Here is a 15,685-nt window from a genome sequence, read left to right as displayed (position 1 = left end):
TTGCTGTCCATGTAGGGGGCACAAATTTAATAAAGCAATCCACTGTCCTCTAGGAACCTTTTAGAAAAGTTCACTGCTAAATTTGATATTTAAACCACAGCTCTACCTGACTAACTCTCCAGACAGATACTTTCTGGGCATCTGCATGCTGAACTAATATGTCATATTAAGTGCTCAACTCTTCAGCAGGCCCGATATGTTGAATGAATAGCCAGACTGCATGGTGCCCTGTTACTGCACGTCACATGTAGGCTGGCAGTGAGTGCTCTTGTGCTGCTGTTGAGAGGATGTACTGGTCTCCAGGCAACAGGGCTTGTTGAATGGTTCAAGAACAGAAAATGAGAGGACACAAGCATCAATACAAAATCACCCATGTTGGTCTTTTGTTGCTAGGTAGCAAAAGAGAAAAGAACTGTATGTGCCACTGAAAGATGTTTTTAGGCGAATGGGAAGACAGATGTCTAAAAACTTGAGAGTTTCCATGCTCATGGGAAACCTGTAAATATCAGGGAATTAAAGAATTGAGATTTCTAACCCTAGAAAAATCATGGAAATTAATGATCATCTAGATCATCTAAATTTTCTTCACTTGATAATATATCATAATCTATAATCTCTATAAAATTATAATATATCCTTCATCCAATACACTTCTTTCACCCTTAATGGCCGTCATTTATCAAATGCTCGTTTCCACGCAAAATTTGGCATTCATCAATATGAGGGTGAGCGGTGGCTACGATCATATCTCACGTCAGGCCTCAGCTCGTGTACGAAAGTTTTTGAGTCAGCGGAAACTTGCGTGTGCAGCATAGTAAATCTGGTGGAGAACTGTTATGAGAATATTTGGATTACTAACCGATCAATAACCATTAAACAACATGGTTAAAATGTCAATAATTAACAGATTAACAAAATAAAAGAGAGAATCTGAGCATCAAGTAGGGCTAGTCCAGGCTACGCTCGCGTTGTATTCGTTTTCTTTATTTTATCAAAATATTTATCTTTATTTTATTAAATCCAATTGGTTGCGCGGGCGCCTCACTCACACATGCAACATATCAGTTCTAGCATTGGCAACTTTACATTTTAGTCATTTATCAGCAAACTAAATGTAGACAAAGTTAACACTGCTCAGTTTAAATGGTCCGCTATCCATCTGTACCAATCGGCGCACGCAACGCCCAACCAAACACATTTTTGCGCATGTGAAGGATGATGTTTTACGTGGATAATGAAACAACAGTGAAATGGAAAGCAACAGTAGTTCAGCAAGCAATAAATCTTACATTGCGAATATGGAAATGTTTGGATTCTTCCCGAATGAGAGAGGTAGGCTATGTGAGCCCAATTCAGTTTTGCTTTAAATAAATTCATTTCTGCTTTATAATTAATGCCACTATAGACTAATTTGTGTTTCGTTTTATAATATATAGCTACTTATTTTTCGTTCTTGTTCTGAATAAAATGAATGTAAAGGATTTTCTGTGGAGTGAGGTAGGCTACTAAAATAACCAAGTTTATATATATAATAATAATGTTTGTAAGTATTTAGTTTTATTTAGGCCTACCAGTATTTATTTAAATAAATTTTATTTTTTGCAATTACAAGGTTTATAGGTGTTTTTAGAGTAAGTTAAATTTCTTTTTCATTCAATTACTTCCTCTTCATGGCCGGGTTATGTTTCTCTGTGTGGTAAACTATAGGGTGAGGCTTCTAAAATTTGGGGCGGGATATTTAAATGACGATTGTTTTCAGCCGCCACATTTATCAACAATTTGATAATTTGATCATGCTTTCTTCTATCAAAGTGTAATTCTCCTGTCTTTATATAACTTAAACCATTCCCTAAGTTTTCAGTATGAAAAAGTATCAGATTTCATATGTGCCTTGACACATGGCACAACATCATAGAAATTAGGTACTGAACTATCAAAGTAGTGCTTTCCAATTAAAACATAGCAATGGGAAATTATCAGATTTAGTTCTGATGTTCACTGTAGTTGACATAGCATTTAATATCTGACCTAGGTGACGTGACCCTAATCCAAGATCAACTCTTTCAACACTCTTGAGAGGATAACAAGACATATTGCTAGATCTATAAATTGATTTGCTTTGTCAAAGAATGTCAAAGAATGTCAAATTAATATTGTTTGAATTCCGTTATAAAATTAACAGAATTTGAGTGCTAAAACTTTGTTTGATATCAAAAGTAACAAAGCGCAAATCTTATTGCGATTGTTCAGTGGTAGACATGTTACAAATAATATTGATTAAAAATGAGAAATCATAATTGTCAATCCAACTCTAGCGTCCACACAGCTGACGTTTACCTGATGTAGATCATCCATGTTGTGTGCACAAATTAAACACTGACAGTCAAAGCACGCCATCTGAGGTGCAATAAGTAAAAATCACCTTTTCTGTTAATGATTTCAGCCCTCCAAAACCTTTTCAGCTATAAACCAAAATTTAAGCAGTTGAAGTTGAACCATTGACCATCAATTTCATGGTCATGATTACATAGTTATGAATTTTTAGCTACCAAATTTTCTCTTACTAAACATTTTTATTTAAACCAAGTAAATTCAAATCAGTTCTAAATATCTATCTAGAGTCCAGATTTAAAGTTTCTTATGTGTTTACTTTGTAAATTTTGTAATGACTTTTAAGATTCTGGTGGAAATATGACACTAAAATATTAGGGATGCTCCAGTCGATCATCTGTAGATTGGTATCGGCCAATAATCACATTCTATAACTCGATCAGGAATCACTAAATTTGGCCAATCTCATGAACCGATCGTAATTTTATGAGGTAAAATGATAAAAAGAACAAAAAAGTTGCTGCCAATGCAACTTGCCAATGCCAATGTAAACAGTATACAGATTTTTGGCACCACATTGTACTTTGTAACTTCGCAAAACATAAGTAAACCATAGTAAATCACACATCTTTATTTAGAGCAGTTTGTTTAAATTCAAACGAGCCCAAACACAATATAACATAATGCGTAGACCTTGAGAAAATCCTCACAAAAATGTTTTGGCCTAAAAACGCTTGACATCACTTAGAGCACCTTTAAATGAGACCATGTACTTGATGATACCTTGTTTTTTTTGTTGTTGTTTTTTTGGTACTGTAGTTACTAAAAGTAAGCCTTTTACTAGTATTCTACTTGAAATCATGTGAAATCATTAAAAATGCCTTCAGGGTGTAAGGGGTTTGAATTGCCAGCCAACAGAGAGCTTATATAAAGCTTGAATGATCGGTATCGAGAAATCTGTAATCTTTATCGTCCACAAAAATCCTGATTGGAGCATCCTTATAAAATATATCCATGCACAAAAGGATACAGAGTCATCACACCTGGATCCCTGAAGCCGCTCTGTCCAGCAGAGCTCCCAGTGCAATCTAGTGTCAATCACAGTCTCTCTCATATCAGCAGAAAACATGGTTTGTTAAGCTCCAGCATCCCTCTGTCCCCGCTGAGACAGAGTTTGTTTGCTTCACAGACCAGTCTACAACTTTCCCACCAGACCACCTTTTTTAGATTGTTTCTACAGAAACCATTGAGCCTTCCACAGCTGTAGAATGTGCAGGAAGTTAAACGTTTGATTGTGTATTTCAAAGCGTACATATGCTGCATTAGAAGCTGTTGCTAATTACCATGTTACATCAGTGTACATTGTCCACACTGTGAAAGTCAATGTTTTGAGTCTTTGTCTTGCTGGTTCGTACCACCGTTTAGGTGTTTTGTCAGTAGGTTGGCTAGTGATTATTTCTGATGGGCTCGACCTGACAGTTTGACCTTTCCAATATGACACTGCTGTTGAGATGTACATAGGTCAGCATGTTGCATCTAGGTCTTCTGTTTCTATGTTTTGAAATGGGTTTTATACATAATGTTATTCAGACTTTGACTTCAGACTATGAATAAGATTAGTCTCAAAAATAAAATACTGTTGTAAAATACAGAAATGCTTTTGTAAAAATATTTAGCCTTCTTTTCCATATTTCACACTTTTGGGATGTTTTTGCCTATTGATGAACCAATGAAAGTGAACATTTATGCAAGTAAAATTGATATATTTAGTTTGAAAACATTTTAGAGTACTATTTATGTTATGTTAGAAAATGAATATGTAGGTTTAAAAAATTTGGACTGTTTTGAGCAGTAATGTGATTAAAAGTTTAGATTTTAAATACATAGATTTCAATTGATAAAATGTAATTCTCAGGTTACTATATTATGTTCTTATAAATTTCATATAATAATGTGTTCAGCAAAACGCAAAACAAAAGCATGCACATCACTGGCAGACTGCTCAAAGTGGGTGCTCAGCCAAAAATAAGCGAAACAGAAAAAAAGTATAAAGTAGGCACACTATGTTTCGAGCACACAGGCTCTTCATCAGCTCATTTTGTCTGATGAAGAGCCTGTATGCTCGAAATGTCACCTCTGTGAGAGTGTCAATATATTTCTGTTTTTGGAGCCATGGTGTGCTGACTTTATACTTATTGTATTTAATGATATATTGAATGAAATTTCCCTTGAATACTGACAAAATATATATTTTTTTCACATTTTAATTAATTAAAAATGGGTTAAATTTGGTAATAACATTGTAATAACATGGTAACATTCAAAATGTGCATTTTTGCACATTCACTTATTAATGAGAAAGCAAATTATTGATCAAATACAATATGGTTTTAGTTGAAAAATATTAAAGGGTTAGTTCACCCAAAAATGAAAATTCTGTCATTAATTACTCCCCCTTATGTCGTTCCAAACCTGTAAGACCTTTGTTCATCTTCGGAACACAAATTAAGATATTTTTCATAAAATCTAATGGCTCAGTGAGGCCTGCATCAGTTGGTTCAACCTTAATGTTATGAAGCAACTTTTTATGCGGCAAAAAAAAACGACTTTATTCAACAGTATCTAGTGATGGGCGACACTGCTTCATGAAGCTTCGAAGCTTTACGAATCTTGTTTCGAATGAGTGGTTCGGAGCGTGAAAGTCACATGATTTCAGTAAACAAGGCTTCGTTACGTCATAAGTGTTTTGAAATTTGCAAGTGTTAATGTTGTTAAATTCATACAGTTTTATTGGTTGCATAAATTAAAAAGTTTAAAACCAAAGCATTTAATGTAATTCAAATGCAATTAAAATACAAAATAAAAGGCCTCAATCTGGGCTGTCTTTTTATATCTATTCATCGATTGGTACTATAGACCTTGCCTTTCATCAAGGCTGAGGTGAGGGATCTTGGGCTTAAAAAGGGTGGTGACCACTGGTTTAAACAGACTGCAGGTGTAGTGAAGTTAATCCTTTCAGACACTGTCTGCTCTGACCATCTATCTCCCTGTGCAGAGTTATCATAATCATGTTGTGGCTCCTCTGACAGAAGGATGTGATTGAATGTTTGCTGTGTGCTGTGGACAGGCTTGTGCTGTGGGTATGTTTGATTGCTTATTTAGGTGTTGCTCAGACTGAGAGAACTGCTGTTCTGCTTTGGTGTTTTGTCAGAGCAAAGTCAGCCAGCAGTGCTTGAGAAACAAATTTTGCCCAGTGACTGATTACACTGTAACTTGCTTCACCAGCTGCTGATCTGGAGTATGTATGCTGAGCAATTGATTGTTGATGTGTTTGTTCAGGTTAGCTCAGGGGTCTCAGCAGACGGTCGAGGCTGCAGGATCGAGTCCTGACGATGAGCAGCCTGGACCTTCACGCAGAAAACGACAGCCCAGCATGTCTGAAACCATGCCACTCTACACACTCTGCAAAGAAGATCTGGACAGCATGGACAAAGAGGTTAAACACACATACACATTTTCTTAGCTATCTAAAAACATCAGTTGTTCTTAATTGTTATATGGATCCAATATACTGAATCTGATACACATGAGATTTATTTCCCAACTGTTTGTTCATTTAAGACAACCAATAGTGTTTAAGCAAATACTCCCCAAGCCAGGCATATTTCTGTCTGTTTTTAACCGCTCAGGCGTGAACCCAAAGCTCAAAGTTCACTTTTCTTGTTCGTGTTCCACTCCGTCTTTGAGTGCGCGCACAGAAAGCCGCTTGAGGAACAGTATCACTTCGTGGCTTAATGCAGTTTTAATAACTGTCTCGCGAGTTTTGTCATCTGATCGGCCCACTGCTCAAACTATATAAAGCTATTACCGGCCGATAACGTTTGGCGCCCAATCAATCGGAGCATCCTTATTTTGTTTTATTGGTATGCTGTTGTCCTGCTTGACATTTGTGTTGATAGTTCATGTAGGGAATTGTTTATGGTGGCGTTACATGTTTAATTCATGACAGAGCCACAGTTAAATTCCTCCCCCCACACAAAGCTTTTAAGATTCATAAAAGCTAATTAAAAATCCTGAACAAATATCCCGAAGACATTCCCTGACGGTGAGCCGATGTTGATCACCCTCTGAGATCAGAAGCTGCTGAATATTAATGCCAAGACTGTTTGAAGAGGACATGTAAGAAGCAAATTACTGTGATCATAGCAAAGCACAAATTGAATTGCTTAGAATTTAAAAAAAAGTTCCTGCCTAATAATAAAAATGTATTTGTCAAATAGAATATTCAAAAGATGTTAAGAATGAAATACTATACCCTACGTCTTACTGTAAGCTAATGTTGTTGTTGTTGTTGTTGTTGTTTTAAATTAGTGATTGAAATTTTAATGCATTTTTTTGCATTTATATACCATGATAAACATATATTTCAGACTGATCCAGAATAAAGGATCAGTGTTATTGCTGTGTGATATGAGTCTTTGCACTTATATTGCTTTGCTTATTTATTATGAGCACATCTCCACTTCTTCTGACCTTGCTTTTCATTTAAGGTCATCTTCCTGCAGGCTGGCTCTGCTTTATTAATGATTTATTTTATGATTTCTTTAAAATTGGTCATGGGTGTGTGGTTTAAAAAAAAAAAAAAGAAGAAGAAAAAAAAAAAAAAGGTGTGCATGAAATTATGAGCCCTCCATGTATTATTTCTTTCATCCCAGCTTTGTTGCCATCAGCTACACTTTCATAGCTCAAAGTGCTGCGTCAGGCTTTAAATGGAATGAGGGTTATTTTTTTCTTCAGCTTTTTCGTTTTACATTTGTCTTGTCTTCCAGTTTTTTCTCTGAAGTGTAAAAGAGGAAGATGTGCCTCATGGCTCCCTCTTAAAATCACTGACCTAGAAACATCGCTTCAGAGCTTCTTTGACTTCTTTCTCATTTGTCGGGCCTGTCTCAGTTCTCCGCTTAGCAGTTATAACATCTCAGCAGTCCATGTCAAAAACCTGTCATTGCTGACACCATTCATAACAGCGGTGTTGCACTTCACAGGTCAGATAGCTTCATTTTTTGTGTTCAACTTTCATGCTCACATACAGCTGAAACGAAGCCGTGTCTTACCACCAGCAGTGGCTTCTACACAGGGGAAGAGATTTAATCATTGATAGGGACATTAAGTTGATCTTGTTTAGATAAATACGTTTATATATTTATCCACTAACTTCTTGAGATGCAGGCCGGTGACACCCACATGCGTTTAGTAATCGAGCAGATGGTAAAAACATTGCTTATACTTCCTATACTTATGTACTGCGTGTCATTTAAGATCTGACAAAAAAAATTAATTCAGTCATAAGTCATATGCCAAATATTTAATGATCTTCAAAGTGAAATTTGAATGTATAGTCTTTTATCTGTATTTTCTATAAGTATTTATTAACATTACTACTTTAATAAATCAATGCTTAATGCTAAACAAAGTATATATGTGTTTAAAATACAATGGACTTAAATGTATTAAAACATATGTACACTACCATTCAAAAGTTTGTAGTGAATTTTTTTTTTTAAAGAAATGAATACTATAATTCAGGAAGCATTGAATTGATTGAAGTGACACTAAAGGCATTGTTACAAAAATGTTCTATTTTAAGTAAATGCTGTTCTTTTGAACTTTCTATTCAACATAGAATCCTGTTGTTTCCACAAACATGAAGCAGCACAACTGTTTCAACTGTTTTCAAAATTGATAACAATAGGAAATGTGTTTTGAGCAGGAAATCAGCATATGAGAATGGTTTCTGAAGGATCATATGACACTATAGACTGGAGTAATTATTGCTGGAACTTCAGCTTTCATTTTAAAATATATTCGAATAGAAGACAGTTGAAGTTAAAAGGTAATATTTTGCAATATTACTCTTTTTAAAGGTGCTCTAAGTGATGTCACGCGTTTTTAGGCCAAAACATTTTTTGTCACATACAGCAAATATCTCCTCACTAGCCGCTAGCTGCTTGTCCCCTGAACACACTGTAAAAAAAATGCGGTCTTTGTAGTCACTACAAGCTCCGAAAACGGCAATAAAAACAAACTGGTGCAGCCTGGACCACGAATCATAATAAACATGATCCAGCCAATAACCGACAAGAATGATTTTAAATGCACGTTCATGACTGTTTCATGAAGCACGGAGGGGAGGGGGAGGAGGAGGAGGGAGGGTCTAGATAGCCTCTGTTTTGTTTGACAACACTTTGAACGTCAACAGGAAGTTACATCCACCCAGGATCGCTTAGAGAACCTTTAAGTGTATTTTCGATCAAATAAATGCAGCTTTGGTGAGCATAAGAGACTTCTTTAAAAAACATGAAAATATCTTACCAACCCCACTCTTTTGAACAGTAGAGAAAATATCTTACCAACCCCACTCTTTTGAACAGTAGAGTATATTATCTTAAATTATTTATTTTTTATTATTTTATGTTTTCCCATATTAACATTTTAATGACTAATTACAACTGATTATATATAGCCTACATGCGTTTTCTGGGAATCAAATCTCCATGACCTGAGCATTGTCATGCTTTGCCAATTAAGCTATAGTTACGCCTGTATGGGATTGGTAAACTGCCTTTGAACAAGTAATATAATGCCTTGGTAGGGTAAAGTTTGGCAAACTACTACTTTTCGCTGCTGCATCTTGCTGGTTCAGCTGATATTTTCTCCACACTGCTGCTTGTCACTTGTGAGAGTCATGCCAGGTTGAACGGATAGAGTACAAACACCTCTCAGCATCTTTGAGGGGCACATGGAATCTGCAGTACTTCATGCCAGAATGAATATGTCAGACATAAACAAGGTTGAACCCAAGAGCTTGTCAGCATCACAAAATAATGTTCATTTATTTTATAAAAGGAAATGAAAATGTAGACAGGTTTACGTTGAGTACACATACTAGATTGTGCCATTGATTTGGCCCTTTGTTGTCAAATTTTAGATTTATTTGAAAAATAATACTACCGTTCAAAAGTTTGGGGTCAGTAAGATTTAGTTTTTATTTAGCAAGGTTGCTTTAAAGTGAAAGTAATGTGACATGAAGGCCAAGTATGGTAACCTATAATTGGTATCTGTCTTCTTCATTTAACTCATCTAATGCCTGGTTCAGACTACACAATTTTTTTTGTCAAGATTTTGTCATAAACGAAAATGGGTGTCGGGAAGCAAGATTTGATCGTTTCAGCTCGTGTAGTGTGTCATAGTGGATGACAACTGATGCCGCATCTGCGATGCTTCATGACGTCACGACAGAAAGACTAGCATGTTTAATTTTTTTTTCAGTCGTTCACGACGAGTTCCGTCAAATTTGTGACAATGGCCAAATGAAACACAGAAGCGACTTCCTACATGCTTTCAAACATGCCGAAACGAAAGAGAAACAATGGTATCGTTCCTGCTAGGTGGAATTTTACAACGGAGGAAATGTTTGTGGAGCTATGGCAACAACAATCCTGCGTTTGATGTTTAAAGACTGTTAAAGATGGCACACGGTGAATAGTCGGGTAGCAGCGTGTAGTCTGACATGTTTCTTGTCCGCGACACCACAAGATTTTAGGAGTCAAAATCATATAATCAGACACAGTGACTATCATGACGGTCAAAAATATTGTGTAGTCTGTATAGCTGCCCCCTTGGCTTCCCAAACAAGACTCGGAGAGTTTCTGACGTGTGCATTCTCTTTATTTTGCTCATCATGAGTTTCCTCTCTTTAATATCGTCATTCGAACACACTCAAGCACCATAGAGCACCATCGAGCACCGTGAAACTAAAAATAACAACAAAAGTAAATCAACACAATGAATATACACAAAAGCAAATAAATACTTACAAACACAAATGAAATACACCATGAAAACGTTCAACAAACAAAGCTTAAACACCACTATATAACAAACACATCACTGAAAATAAAGAAACAAACACATTAACACTGCGTACCTCGCTCTGCTTGCCAAAAGGGTACTAAACGGGATTAAACTTCATTTTTCATCCCCACGCCATATGGAGACTCACAAGTTGATCTTCCCTCCGCTGCAGCGTGACTACTGATCTCTATACGCCACTTCCTTTTAAACGTGATTACGCAGTGTTAACTAAAAATAAATTTAAAGGGACCCACACCCATTTAAGCGGTCATTTACAGTCTGTAACCCGGCATAAGTTAGTTCACACACATTAGAAGCAGTGAGTAGTGAATACACACACAAATCCTGCTGGTATTGAGAATCGAACTCACAACCTTCAGGTTAACAGTCTGACTCTCTAACCATCAGGCCACAACCGCCCCAAATTAATTTGATCAAAAGTAATTTATTATGCTACGGAAATTTTAATTTCAATAGATGCTTTTCTTTTGAAATCTATTCATCAATATTGATAAATAATATAAAGAAATGTTTCTTGAGCAGCAAATCAGCATATTATAAAAATTTCTGAAGGATCATGTGACACTGAAGACTGGAATAATGATGCTGAAAATTCAGCTTTGCCATAACAGGAATAAATTATATTTTACAATATATATTAATTTAGCAAAATGATTTTAAATTGTAAAAAAAAATTCACAATATTACTGTTTTTATTAAATAAATAAATGCAGCCTTGGTGAGCATAAGAGACTTCTTACTTTAAAAAAAATCATACCGACCCCAAACTTGTGAACTGTAGTGTATACTATATGTTACTAAAATGTACAGTTGCTTTGTACATAAATAATGCATGTTGTTCTTTTGAAAGGTCATGTTTCATGACGATGTGTGATTTATCTATTTATTAGAAGAATCCTTGGTGACAGACGTGACATCTAATATTTAAATGAATGGGAACCTCAAGCTTTAACAACCTCCAGCTTTATAGGAACCTTCTATTTAAGGACTTTATTTAGACCGTAAATCCCTTTCAGTAAAATATCCTGATATGGAAATCCTATAAAATGTCATTGTGCACTTTCACAGGGAGACTGCAATCAGCCCAATGTAAAACCTGTTTTGTATCCATTCCTAAGCTCATTTTCTCTCCCCTAGTCATTTATGGGTACCATTTGCCACTGCTCAATTTGTGCCCCATTGTTCTACCAGCCTAACAGGGGTTTTGTTGAATAGCCCCCCTTTCTCACTAAATATGACATCTCCACTGAGGTGCAGGAAACCACAGTGTTATTATTCTGGGACTTTGCGAATTGGGATATCGAGGGGGTTAGTCCTTTGTTCATTAAACCTGCTGAATGGAAATAGAATAGTGACTAAATTTAGCATGTGGAGAGAGCTGTTGCAGGCTTTTCATATATATGACAAAGCTGAGTTTGATTGAATGTAAATTGCTATTTGAAAAGTCACACTTTTAACGGAACCTTTCATATAAATTTTTTTTGCATGGCTGCTTGGAGGAAGTAGGAATTAACTTATTGAATGACTGGGGTTCTGGCGTGGACACTAGTAGAACTAATGTTTTCCTTTCATACACTGCAAAACAGCTTTTCGTCACACAAACTAAGTAATTATAGGCTCTCAGAAAACTTTGTGAATGTAGTGATGAGCATGTTCACCTGAATGAAAGCGAATGATAATTGATCACTCTGAGAATGTTTGAATGGTTTGTTAATTGCAGCTAGGGCTGGGTATTGACAGATTTCATGTTTTTATTAGATTTTTCACATAAAGCAGTTTTTATAACTTTTTATTGATATAATTGCTTTTAGTACAATTAGCTTTTTTAAAATAAACATTTAAACTCATTTTAGTGCAGTGGTCTCAAACTGCCGGCCCGCAACTGATCTATAAAAATAAAACATAATCCGGCCCGCTAAAATTATTATTATTATTACTCTCTAGTTGCTACCTGTCTGATATGCAAAGAAAAAGTCGCTGTTCTATGGGGGCATTCACATATCGCATCACATAAGTGGCCACACCGCATTCTCCTTCTTTCCAATGCGCTTTCGCTCCAGTGGCGTCTGTCGTTGCTATGCAACCATGAGCCGCGCTCTCAACCGCATCGCTTCTATTATGAGCGCGCTTGCCTAAATTACAGTAAAAGCACTCGACTTTAAGTCACAAGCGCCGAGTTATACCACTGAAACGCGTCCGATGCAGCCATTAAACGTTACCGATGCTCAAGCGGCATCTTGGACAAATGTGTGTCAGCTGTGTGAGCAGAAGCGCTGCAGGTGTCTGGCAAGAAACAGAAGAGTGTACAAATGTATTCAGGGATTGTATTTGTTAAGTACAGTGTTGTTCATTGCAAGATTTTAATGTTATTTAAGCTAACATAAAGTAAGGGAAAATACTTCCACTAAATGTTAAAAACTAATAATGAATGTAACAATGAGAGATTTTTATTTTTTGTCAAAATAAAGTTGATAGGCTATATATAGCTCCAGTTTTTTGTTTATTTCTGGCCCCTCCACGCCACAAGTGTTGCTAGTTTTGTTCCTAAATTACTGATTTTTTTATTCCATGCATCTTGTTGGATGTGAGAAGTTCAATTAATTTCAATTAATAGTATTATATTAGTAATATTATATTAGTTTATTAGTAGTATTATATTAGTAATAGTAGTATATAAAATCCTGCCAATTTGAGTTTGAGACCCCTGTTTTAGTGAGATTTATTCAAACATACATTAAATATTGATGAACAGATTAAGTAAAATCGGTAACACTTTACTTGAAGGGGTGTGCATAAGACTGACATGACACCTTCATAATCTTGACATGACACGTGTCATGAATATGAAGGAGGTTTTATGAATGTTTATGACAACTGTCATTAAGTGTCATTCGCTCAATTATGTCATTTTTAATGCAAAGATGACATTGTTTGTGTTGTCTTTGTTACGACAACTTGACATAAACCAACACATCATAACCTGTCAGTGTCTTTGTCATGACAACTTGACATTAGCAAAACATCATAACCTGTCATAAACATGACATAGCAGATTAATTATCAAACTTTAAAAACTACTTAGCTTTATGGGTTAACATTACATTACATTATTTTGGTAACACTTCAGTATAGGGAACACATATATAAACAAATAACTATGACTTTTCCCTCAATAAACTCTTAATTTACTGCTTATTATAGTTAATTGTTAGGTTTAGGTATTGGGTGGGATTAAGAATGTAATAACTAGCAGTAAAGATGAAGAGATGATCAGTTCACGTGCCACTTGAACTGAAGCACTCCAGTGATCTGTCATGCCAGATTAAAGAGTGTCAAAATGACATGTAATGTTTTAATTTTGTAAGTTGACAGATTTTGAAAGCTAAGGCTTTGCTTAATATCAAAAGTAACAAATCACAAAGCTTATTGTGATTTATTAGATGGGAGGCACGCTATGAATAATGTTTAGTGAAGTTTTGTTCAAACAGCACACTAAAAGATTGATTCTTGGGATTTAAGAATCAATATCGGTTTATCAAAATGAGAATCAATTAAAGTCAAGAGAGAAATATTGTCAACCCATCTGTAATTGGGCTCCAAGTTTTCACTCTCTTTCATAGTCTTGGCTTGAAACAGCGTTGACTTCCACTCAAGCAGAGAGTCCAGCGTGGTTAATTATGTTAATTGTTACCTCCATATCATGTGTAGGAGGTCAACAGTGATTTCACTTGTTGGGGAGCGTGGGTTTGGCACACAATAAATGTTTGTGCGGAGAATTATCCACATGCAACGCTAATCAGTTTGCTAATTATCCATACATGTTATTGAAGCATATTCTGCTTCAGTAAATGTTTCATTGAGATGCTGCAAAGACGCAGGTAATTCACACGCAAATCTCTCTCTCTTTTTATCCATAGGCTAATTCATTCAAATAAATGTAACCTTACCGCACTACTTAATCTCTGTCTGATTTAAAGCAGACAGAATGGTAGCTGAAAAAAATAACCACCATTTTATCCCTTCCAGTCAAATTTAACGCAGCAAACATCAAGCTTTAACTTCACTGTCAAGCTTTAACTGTAAGTTATTAATGCTGGCAAATAACCATGGTATAAACAGGATAATTCACAGCTAGCTGTGCATTAAAAGATTTTAATGCACTCCACGGCGGCAACTTACCTCTGCTTTGTGTCAGGTGGTTCTTTGCCTCCACATCGTGAATTAAAATCATTTAATGTGGAGCTAACCATGGATTATTCCTTACCTGGTGTCCAACATCCAACAGAGTTAATTTTTTCATCAACTATTTGTTTAACATCCAGCTTATGCCATCATTGATTTATGTATTAGCATGTCATCAATCTATTAGTGAATTGAGTGACAGATTGACCAAGGTTTTTGTTCGTGAGGGCACCTGAAGCACTTTGTGCTAATGTGACATTTTCCATGTCTTGAACGTGAAGTTCACAAGAGTTCACAGTGCGAGCAGAAGCCAAGGGTCTGAGCGAACTGCAGTCTCATGGGGTCTCCTGGACTAAAGGATACATTAAGATCAATGGTTTCAAGATAAATGCTAAGGCTCTCAAAATACTCTGCATTTTGCCAACTAGTCTCTGTTGACCGACTTTTTTTTTTTTTTTTTTACAATATTATTTATGGTAGAGATTTTAAAAAATTTGGCTACTAAAACCATTTTATGTTGTATTTGATATGTATTTATTCATTTAGTGTAAAGATTTTAAAAAGTCTCCTTGTGTTATTCTGAGTTAAAAGCAGCTACTCTACATTGGTTTGATCTTGAAACATTACCATTAAAGGAAAAAGCTGCACATATGAGTTCTGAGAATTTCGAGGTGGGGAGAAAACACGTGTTTTCAAATGTCAACCTGCTTCTATTAGCTCTGCAGCCTAAATGCCTTTTGGCATTCTCAAATGTTCAGAAAGCTTTTGATGAGAATAAAAGGAAAGCCCTAATTGGCTGTCTGGCAGTTATACTCTGTTACAAAACCCAGCATTGAAATGTCACCAATGAGCCACATTCCGAAATCACAATGTGGTTCGCCAAGAAGCATTTTAGGACTGTGAGATCATAACGTGCATGTGGCCTGAGTGACCTTTCTCATCCAGATGCCTTACTATCTTGTCTAGCAGCTTGCAGTAACGTAACAGTGTTTGATAGGAGCGTGGCCTCACTCTGGAATACCACGTCTTACCTACAGATGTTAAGTCCTGTATTAGATGTTCAACGCTCAAAGATTTATTGGCCTGCAGTTTTGAATGGTTATTTCTTTATGGCTTAATGTCCTTGTGCCATGTGGGGAGAAGAGATATGTCCAGGGCAATATGTTATTGGATCCGTTGATGTTTTCTCAGTGGGAGGCAAAGATTCGGTCGGATACACACTTCCACACATTGGCAGTCA

The 15,685-nt window shown here is 36.0% G+C and overlaps 1 protein-coding gene across 2 annotated transcripts in view; it reads left to right on the top strand.

Moving 5' to 3' along the window:
- The window catches only part of ctdp1 (CTD (carboxy-terminal domain, RNA polymerase II, polypeptide A) phosphatase, subunit 1), a 132,504-nt gene that overhangs the window by 37,749 nt on the left and 79,070 nt on the right, over positions 1–15,685 (top strand). For both annotated transcript variants that reach the window (XM_067411829.1, XM_067411830.1), the window contains exon 11: positions 5,671–5,827. In XM_067411829.1, the coding sequence (XP_067267930.1) occupies positions 5,671–5,827 (157 nt within the window). The remainder of the gene's footprint in view (positions 1–5,670; positions 5,828–15,685) is intronic.

This window comes from Chanodichthys erythropterus, chromosome 15 (assembly GCF_024489055.1).
Source record: "Chanodichthys erythropterus isolate Z2021 chromosome 15, ASM2448905v1, whole genome shotgun sequence".
Lineage (NCBI taxonomy): Eukaryota > Metazoa > Chordata > Actinopteri > Cypriniformes > Xenocyprididae > Chanodichthys > Chanodichthys erythropterus.
Note: the sequence above shows the minus strand (reverse complement) of the source record. Positions and strands in the feature narration are given on the sequence as shown.